This window comes from Arachis ipaensis, chromosome B09, assembly GCF_000816755.2.
Source record: "Arachis ipaensis cultivar K30076 chromosome B09, Araip1.1, whole genome shotgun sequence".
Classification (NCBI taxonomy): domain Eukaryota; kingdom Viridiplantae; phylum Streptophyta; class Magnoliopsida; order Fabales; family Fabaceae; genus Arachis; species Arachis ipaensis.
The window spans coordinates 142515164-142524935 of NC_029793.2; the positions used below are offsets into that span (position 1 = coordinate 142515164).

General features: G+C 36.4%; 3 protein-coding genes across 3 annotated transcripts; 2 read left to right on the plus strand and 1 right to left on the minus strand.

Moving 5' to 3' along the window:
• Positions 632-5118, plus strand: LOC107618170 (diphosphomevalonate decarboxylase MVD2, peroxisomal). The gene is made up of 11 exons (XM_016320150.2): positions 632-889; positions 1006-1272; positions 1903-2101; positions 2200-2263; positions 2373-2436; positions 2528-2608; positions 3172-3258; positions 3500-3657; positions 3750-3798; positions 4245-4366; positions 4455-5118. Exons 2-11 carry the CDS (start codon positions 1057-1059, stop codon positions 4675-4677), a joined length of 1263 nt encoding a protein of 420 aa, XP_016175636.1. The 5' UTR covers positions 632-889; positions 1006-1056; the 3' UTR covers positions 4678-5118.
• Positions 5504-7485, plus strand: LOC107618762 (protein trichome birefringence-like 36). Its single transcript, XM_016320907.2, has 5 exons — positions 5504-5966; positions 6167-6338; positions 6414-6595; positions 6713-6871; positions 6963-7485. Exons 1-5 carry the CDS (start codon positions 5647-5649, stop codon positions 7261-7263), a joined length of 1134 nt encoding a protein of 377 aa, XP_016176393.1. The 5' UTR covers positions 5504-5646; the 3' UTR covers positions 7264-7485.
• Positions 8047-9404, minus strand: LOC107618763 (germin-like protein subfamily 3 member 2). The gene has a single exon (XM_016320908.2). The coding sequence runs from the start codon at positions 8896-8898 to the stop codon at positions 8272-8274; it is 627 nt and encodes a 208-aa protein (XP_016176394.1). The 5' UTR covers positions 8899-9404; the 3' UTR covers positions 8047-8271.

The window sequence follows — 9772 nt, forward strand, 5'->3', positions numbered from 1 at the left end:
GTGTATGACAAACGAGTGAGGGGTAGGGGACGCGTGTGTGGAAAAAATTACTTGGTTAATAACCATATAAAAAATACATGGATGCATAATTTTTTCGTTTTTCTTTATACTTATTAGTTATTACAACTTCAAAAATATTAAAAATAACTGTATTAGATATNATTAATTTTTTTATGTAATTCATAATTTTTATTAAAGTGAATAAAATTTATAATATGTATTTAATTTTGATGTATTGTCAGCGTAAAATAGTTGTACACGTATATTCAATTACGTCACGCCATATCAGTAAAAATAACTATCTTTTATATTATCTGTATGAATGATCATAAAAAAAACGAATGTGATTATACGATTATATAAAATACTTTATACTGACAATATCAAAATTAAACTCTTTACAACATATCTAAAATGATCTTCACATGAAAATATAAATGCAAATATTAATATAGTTGGTTTAATATTGACCTTATATGAAACAAACAATGTCGTTGTATGTTGTGGCGAGTAGTATTCAAGAACTAAATAACAAAGATTCTAAACTCTGAAATGGACGCCTAATTTAAGTAACCAACCAACTCTTGGTTTGGCAGTGATTACTGATTAATAGAGTGGACCCATCTTAATTTGGAACCCGAAAAGAAGATTATTACAAATTTACAATCGATAATAACTGTTGAATCTTATTTCACTGAAATTAGATCCCTTTCCCGTTCTGTTCTGTGGTGTGTGTGACTGTACTATATAAGAGGCGTCTTCTTCCTACTCCTTTCAACAAACAACTCCAACTCCTCCTCTTTCCTTTCAATTCGGTGGCGTTCCAATCGCATCACGTTCATTCAGATCAGATCTCTTTCTTCAACTTCACGTTACAACCTAATTTCTGGTACGCCCCGTTTCCCTCACATTCTTCTCTGTCTATTTCTCTCCATCTCCCCCCTATTTTCCCGCTGTTTTTTCTGTGGCGTTTGAAATTCCCGGCAATTTGTTTATTTTACTCAGATTTGTTTCTGCGGGCGAGTGCGTGTGATTGTTGAATTGGAGCTGCTGGAAATGGCGGGTGAATCGCAGAATTGGGTGCTGATGGTGACTGCTCAGACACCAACCAACATTGCTGTGATCAAGTATTGGGGGAAGAGGGATGAAACCCTAATCTTACCGGTCAATGATAGCATCAGCGTCACTCTTGATCCCAGTCACCTCTGCACCACCACCACTGTTGCTGTGAGCCCCAGCTTCCAGAAAGATCGTATGTGGCTCAATGGCAAGGTAAAATTTGTTTCTAATGTTTGATTGGTTTTTATCATCGTGTTTGTACTCCACCTTTGTTTTCTGTTTAAATGTGTAATGGCGGTATAGGGAATTAACACATGCATGTTCATGTAATAAAAATGACTTTTTTGGTTAAAATGGGAGGAATAAATATGTATTTGTAACGTAGTAGATGAAGAAGTAATGCTGCGATTTACAGTTAACATTATGCACTCTAGACCTTTTGGTCATGTAGGATCTCGGATACCGTGTCATGAATCATTTCTTCTAAAAATTTAAGTCGTTATGTAGGTAGAGGCATATGAATTATTATATATCTAAGAACTGGTGTAATTATTTGATCCTTGAGGTCATGTTCCACTGCTTTGCTTGTCACTTTCAGACTCCTACAGGCTTTAGAGAATTGGCAATAACCGTGTATACAAAGAATTGTGTCGTCTGTCTTATTTAATCGTTTTGTTTAAAAAGAATAATTGGAAAGAAAAAGAGAGGACAAAAACACACGTATATAAATTAAGAAGTGGCAACAAAGGAGTGTTTTGGATGTGCCAAGATGTGAGTGTTGATAGTTGTCATTCTTTCTTTCAAATTTTGATTCGTGGAATTTGATTTTGCTGGTTAGTGTAGGAGATTGCTCTTTCTGGTGGAAGGTTCCAGAGCTGTTTAAGGGAGCTCCGAAAGCGTGCTTGTGATGTTGAGGATAAGAAAAAGGGTATTAAGATCTCGAAAGAGGATTGGAGCAAATTGCACTTACACATTGCTTCATACAACAACTTCCCAACTGCAGCTGGACTGGCTTCGTCAGCTGCGGGTCTTGCATGTCTTGGTAATACACATGTTTTTAAGTTCTAACAAACCCTAATGCACCTTCATTTTAATATAAGTGGGTGGTTTTCCATAACAACTTCCATTTTCTGTTATTAGTTTATTCCATTGGGAAGCTAATGAATGTCAAAGAAGATGAAAGTCAGCTATCAGCTATTGCAAGGTATTCTTTTATTATTTATGACTTTAAATATGCAAGGTGTTGTGTTTTGGTTTGGACACCCTGCACTTTGATTTGTCCTGGCAATCATGGAAACTGTTATTATATACAGGCAAGGATCAGGTAGTGCTTGTCGCAGCTTATTTGGGGGGTTCGTGAAGTGGATAATGGGAAAAGTAAGTTTTGAGTCCATTTTATCGTTTATGTTACACACAGCCTTGTTACTTGAGAATTGATGTGTCATTTCTGCTCCTTTCAAACATGTAGGAGGAAGATGGAAGTGATAGTCTTGCAGTTCAACTTGCTGATGAAAAACACTGGGATGATCTTGTTATTATTATTGCTGTCGTATGTGTCTACTTCCACTCTCTGTTATTGATATTGCCCAAAATTTGTACTTACTAGTTCCCCATTATTTACTAGTTTCTACTTTCTACAGTCATAATATTCTCAATACTATTATTTGGCTGCAATTGTTATCATATTGATTGTTTGTAGATTTTATATTTGATATTTTACTAACCTACATGAATCTAGGATGTAATAATAATAACAACACTAAATTTAGTAATATTGTGATACAATTTCCGAGATTTGCTTCCCAATGTGTTGAAATTTGAAGAGATGGCTTAACACTAGAATACCACCAAAGCCACCTTTCAACTTTCCCATGAGTGCTGTTCTTCAGTTCTGCCAAACATGGCATGACACCTATGTCTATTATAACAAAGGTTTTAAGACTCGGATACAGAGGGGTTTTAATCCTTTAGGTTGTGGAATGTGCTGGTGGTTAAGTAACATCTGTGAAGGAATTTCCTCATCTCAGAGCCATTTTATTTATCTTAATAGTTAATACTATGTGTTCGTCACATGTCATATTTTTCTCAACTTTCCATCTTATTCATTTATAGGTTAGTTCACGTCAGAAGGAAACCAGTAGCACCTCTGGAATGCGGGAGAGTGTTGAAACAAGTTTGCTTTTACAACATAGAGCAAAGGTACTTCTTTTCACCGCTTCAATTGTAATATTATTGCTTCAAAAAATAATGATAAAAACCTACTATCCAAACATATTTTGTCCACACTAAGACATTAATTTCTAGCACGTCGTTATTTGCTAACAACGGAATTTAGTTTCTGCTGTTTTTCTACCAATTTTGAAGCTTAAATGTAAACACTAGTTATTGATTATGAAAGCACAAATAACATTTTTGTGTGCCCCAAATTGGTATTCAATAGGAAATAGTGCCAAAGCGGATACTGCAAATGGAGGAAGCCATTAGGAATCGTGATTTTGCTTCCTTTTCACGGCTGACCTGTACTGATAGCAACCAGTTTCATGCTGTTTGCCTGGATACGTGGCCCCCTATATTTTACATGAATGATACTTCACATAGGTCTGATAATTTTGACTGTTGGATACCCAGGTCTATTTTATCAGAAAACTAGTGTGGCGCACTTAAGTATTGATTATGCTATTACATTTCAGGATAATCAGCATCATTGAAAAGTGGAACCGCTCAGAAGAATCTCCCCAGGTTTGAACTACTTTATTGTTCATATCCAAATTTGTTATAGTTGAAAGTTCTCCTCCATAGGACAAGTTTTATGCACTTTGTTTCACTTTTCCATTGGATCCGACCATACCAATTATTTTGGACAGAATTTATCAGATCCCTGACAAAAAAAAAGGAATTTATCAGATAAAAAATAGTGATCTTTGAATAGTTATTTTCTATTTGATGAGAGAGCGCTACTGCATGAATAAAAAGGAGGAAAAGAGAGAATTGTATGGGCTGATAACTTTTTGCAGTGACATTATGCCTCTGCACCAAAGTCATGCACAAACCCTGCATGCATAATATGTGCAAAAATACATGGCTTTTATGGTTTATTTGTATATACATTGCACCATGCCCCACATAAATAAACATACATTACAAATCTGGAGGTCTGTATTTATGGTGACCGCTTTGACTTGCAGGTAGCTTATACATTTGATGCTGGGCCAAATGCAGTCCTAATTGCGCGTAATAGACAAACTGCTGCCCTTTTACTTCAGAGGCTGTTATACTACTTCCCTCCAACTTCGGGTGACCTCGACAGGTGCTTTCTTAGTTTTATAAGTTGATGCTGTTTTATCATTTTTGTTGATCCTGAGTTCTTGAGATCCCAACAAAACTCTTCATTCCAGTTACATTATTGGCGACAAGTCCATTGCAAAAGATGCTGGGATAAATGGAATACAAGATGTGGAAGCTTTGCCACCACCTCCAGAAATTAAAGATAATATTCCATCACAAAAGTTCAAGGGGGATGTTAATTACTTCATATGCACCAGACCTGGGAGGGGACCCGTTTTGCTTTCTGATGAAAGTCAAGCTCTTCTCAACAGTGAGAATGGGCTTCCCAAGTGAGTTCATGGCAAGTATTCTTCACAAGGTGGATCTACTATTCATCAGGCTTCATTTTGTGGCTTTAATAGCCTCAAATATTTTGACGACAGACAGTAGCCGTTCCAGCATGATTTGTTCTTTCCTAGTTGGCAGTTACAGTTTATTTATGTACCTGTAATTCTTGTTTAAATTATAGTTAGGCTATTTTCTTAGAGAAAAATAAGGCTTGTCTCTCTCCTCTATTGGCACCATAAATTCATTTAGCTTGCAAACTAAATCCATCAGCTTTTTTGGTTAAACAATTTCCCTGCTTTTTTGTTATTTTGGTTAAGAGTTTCTTCCTCCCCCCTCTCTTTTCTTCCTTTATTTCCTTTTTTAAACGCACCCTTGATGAAAATGATACCCAAGTACCTTAGAATTTAGAAGTACTGATTATGATCTATGAGTTGATTTAAAACGTCATAAGGGCACGTGTATTTTTGAGAAAAGTAAATATTTTATTGGCCTTCTCTCTGTCATATCCATCGGATGCTTACTTTCAATTTAACATATCTGTAGCACAATATTTGTTAAGTTTACCCGGAATTATCTCTTTTTCTTTATTATAATTTTAAAAAAGGGATAAGGCAAATGCTATATTAAGGATCAATTAGAGAATTACAGGTCTAATACTGATCGGTGTTGATTAAGTATGTATTGAAGAAATATTTTAAAACAACTTTTTATTTCTTTTATCCAATGAGTAATGACAAAAAATTATGATGACAACCACCTAGTACAGAAGTAGTGATCCTTGATTGTTGCAGGGCAATGGCTATGGCAATAAGTAAACAGTAAAAGTAACAAAATTTCCATGGTCCACACCACCGCAAGTCATGCCTTGACAAAGCACTTTTCCATCGACACAATGAGTCTCTTCTAAAACTACAAAGTCCTTCCCTCCTTTGAGGACCCTTCACACTATACTATACTCTCACACCTTGTGCTTCCATGGCAAAACCAAAGCTTCACTTGTGGTCCTTTCTCTTCTTCTGCAGCATCTTGCACTGCACACTGTCACTAATCAACCCAGAGGATGAGTTAAGCTGGCTTGCCATGGAATCTGAAGATGTTAACTTGGTGCAAACCCGAAAAAGTTCTTGGAAGAAATGTGACTTTTCAGTTGGAAAATGGGTCTTTGATGAGTCTTACCCTCTCTATGATCCCAACTGTCCCTATCTCAGCACAGCAGTAACTTGTCAAAAGAATGGGAGGCCAGATTCTGACTATGAGAAGTGGAAGTGGAAGCCATTTGGCTGTTCCATCCCAAGGTTTTTATATGTTGTCAAATGATTTGTTAAATGCTTGCATGATCAAGATTGTGATGCATGTTTGGTAGCTAGTACAAAAGATAGGTTATTAAAGCTCAAACTTCAGTTACAAAGTAGAAAACTTAGCATATATTAGTTTGTAAATGAATCCTGCTTATATTGTTTTGCTTGTTAATGTGACATATCCTAAATCCTAACAGGTTTGATGCACTGAGATTTCTTGGAAAAATGAGGAGAAAGAGAATAATGCTGGTTGGTGATTCCATAATGAGAAACCAATGGGAATCTCTTGTTTGTTTAGTTCAAGGAGTTATCCCAACTGGTAGGAAAAAAGTGACCTATAATGGTCCTTCAATGGCTTTCCATGCCATGGTAAGATGATAATCAATAATATTCTCTTTTTTCCATCTAAAATTGAATGACCTCAGTTTTGTTTTTTGCTTACAGGATTTTGAGACATCAATTGAGTTCTTCTGGGCGCCACTCCTGGTAGAACTAAAGAAGGGAAATCAAAATAAAAGAGTTTTACATTTGGATATGATTGAAGACAATGCAAGGTACTGGAAAGGAGTTGATGTTCTGGTATTCGATTCGGCTCATTGGTGGACTCACTCCGGCGAATCAAGCTCGTAAGAAACCTTTCTCATCTTCTAGTCTTCTACTTAAATTCAGCATCATTTTCTTTTCCTCCAAGTTTCAATTTCTCAGTAAATTAACTTTCTGAGTCTTGATTAATTAAATACCAGATGGGATTATTACATGGAGGGAAATAGGATCATCACAAACATGAATCCTATGGTTGCCTATCATAAAGGACTTAGCACATGGGCAAGGTGGGTGGATCTGAATTTGGACCCCCAAAGAACCCGAGTCTTTTTTCGAAGCATGTCACCTAGACATAACAGGTACCATCTATCTTTATCTGCTGCAACTTACCTTGATTATGTCTTCCTAATTCAGAATGGAATTCATTCTTTGATCTTGCCTTATATGAAGGCAAAATGGATGGAAATGCTACAATCAGAGGCAGCCTATACAATCTTTTAGCCACATACATGTTCCTGAACCAGTGGTAGTGCTACAAGCAGTGCTGAAAAGAATGAGATTTCCAGTGTACCTGCAAGATATTACAACAATGACTGCATTCCGAAGAGATGGACATCCCTCGGTGTATAGAAAGGCGATTAGCGAAGAAATGAAGCAGAAACCAGGTACCGGCCTTTCCTCGGATTGCAGCCATTGGTGCCTCCCTGGGGTGCCTGACATTTGGAATGAAATGCTGAGTGCATTGGTTTAGCTATTAACTATAACAGTATAGCTGTGGAAAATGTAAAGTCAAGGTGTGGTGTTATCATTTGACAAGAACATGGTTGCTCAGGTGTTTGTTTAAGTTTAATGTTATTTGATTTATAACACTATGCTTGGATCTGTCATTTTGATTTCGGCAAGCTGCCAAATCACTTTTCCTTTGTGATATAAACCAAAGTTTATGAATATGGGAAAAGAAAGTCATGTCATATATTATTAGAAGCGCGAAGGAGAGCCTTGGAGCAACGGTTAAGTTGTCTCCATGTGACCTTAAGGTCACAGGTTCAAGTTGTGTAATCAATCACTGATTTAATTATCATGTTAGTCTGCCTACACTGGACCCTTTGGGGTGCGACTCTTCCCCGCATCCTGCGTTAACGTAGCATCGGCCGCGCCTTTATATTATTAAAAGGCATTAATGTATAATCTAATTTTGGCTTGTTTGGTTCTTCAACAAAAGCATGACACCTAGTTGCTCATGGGAGAGCAAAATGAGTGCAACAACCAAATGGGGGGCAAGAGGAGCATTTTAACAAAGAAGCTTTTGGAGAAGTGACAGCCTCCTTGAAATGATGCTGTTGAATCATAAAGGCAAAGCGCAGTAAACGGCAAAAGTAAAGGAACAGACATACAAAATATAACTCAACCAACTACTCCTTTGATTGCAAACTCACCAGTCATTAACTAATGTGTTGACTTTAAAATATGAAAAAGCAAAAGCAATTATACTAAATTAAGGTAGCTATAAATTCATGCTAAATGAAGATGGATCTTAAAGATGAAGTAGGCCCTTCAAATATTGGGATCAATTATCAAAATTAATAAAGTACAAATTAATCAAATAACTTCTCACTGATGGGAAATTAAAAATTTCAGCTAATGGTCATTAATGTTCTGCAATACATAAAAAATTCCACTGTGCATGATGTGATTACACCTTGATCATTCAATTTATCAGGCCTCAAAATTTTTTTTCTCATTAACAGAAAGAACATATCTAAGAAGAAAACTTCTTCTTCAACTTAGCAAGCTCCTTAGAATTCAATCCAAAAGCCTTCTCCAAAAGCTCCACCTTTATATCAGAACCAAAAACTGCATTTGGAATTCTCATCAAACCAGGATTCTGGCTATCAAAGCTTCCCAAAATAGTAGCAGGGCCATCTCCAACATTCAACTGAAAATGCAGCATTCCTCTTGGAAAAACCATTACCTCCCCTTTCTCCAGAACTTTGGCAAAAACCTTGTTCTTCGTGTCGACAAATCCTGAATAAATCTTCCCCTCCAGCACAAAAGCAACCTCTGTTGCTCTTGGATGGTAGTGAGGAACATTGATACCACCAACATCAAAATCTGCTCTCACAAATGACACCCCCAGTGTGTTCAAACCCGGAAACACATTTGAATTCACAGCCACAGAAGAAAAACCAGTTTTTTTGAAGTTCCCTGGAAACTTTATCCCAGAGAAGGTGAAATCTTCTATGGTTGCCGCGGACGAGTTCTTGCATTCGAAGACGTTTTCTGGTGATTTGGCTATGCAGAAGTCCATCACTGGATCTGGATCAGAAGCCATAGCAGCAATAATGAATACCAAAAGAAGTAACAGCACTGAAACTTCATTCAACATTTTCTTGGAATCTAAGTATCTAACTACCTCTTGTAGTACTAGTATCAAAGTTTAGATGATGATATCAAGAAAACATTGAATGTTATGTCTGAAATTTTCTACTCACTGATGGCTAAACTTAGCTTCACAACTTGCTTCATCAATCATTCAACTCCAATATTTATAGGAATTCATAGTTTGGTTGTCAATTTCTACTTTAAGAACCTTTGCTTTACCATAAAGTGAGGATTGCTTAGTGGACAGAAAATGACAGCATCCAACAACTCATTGTTTGCTACATTCATTGCTTTTTCCTTTGTTTTGTAAGCGAATTGGTCATCAAAAATGATACATGCACGTTAAAAATCACCTACCAAATCAACAACTATGTTAAAGAAGTGAACACTCCCCATTTATTAGATCAAACAACAGAAAACTCCTTGGTGGAATAGTGGTCCAAACTGAACGAAATTTTGTTTAAAATGCATCAGTTAAAGTAAAGCTTCAAAATTTTGTAGGGGTTGTCCACCAAAGCTTGCGTGCAGACCCATACAAATTGGATGCATAAAGTGACTTATTTTTTACTTAAAAAGAAAGATAGCTTTTAGGATTATTTGGTATAAAGTAGTTGGTCAACTTTGGTGTCTCGCACACATGGCAAATATCATAGAGCTCATTCCTTAAAGTTTGTCTCAGAGGCTCATACTCTGTCGTTCATAGACTTGCATGTGCAGAGCAATAGTAAGTTTGTAAGGAATACATTTTTCTTTATATAATTAAAAAGAAAATATTGTTTCACACTCTTAATTTTTTTTTCATTTTTACATTTTTTCATGTAATTGAAAATCAATCACGCTAGGTCTGAGGTGTATACCAAAAATCAGTTACTAAATCA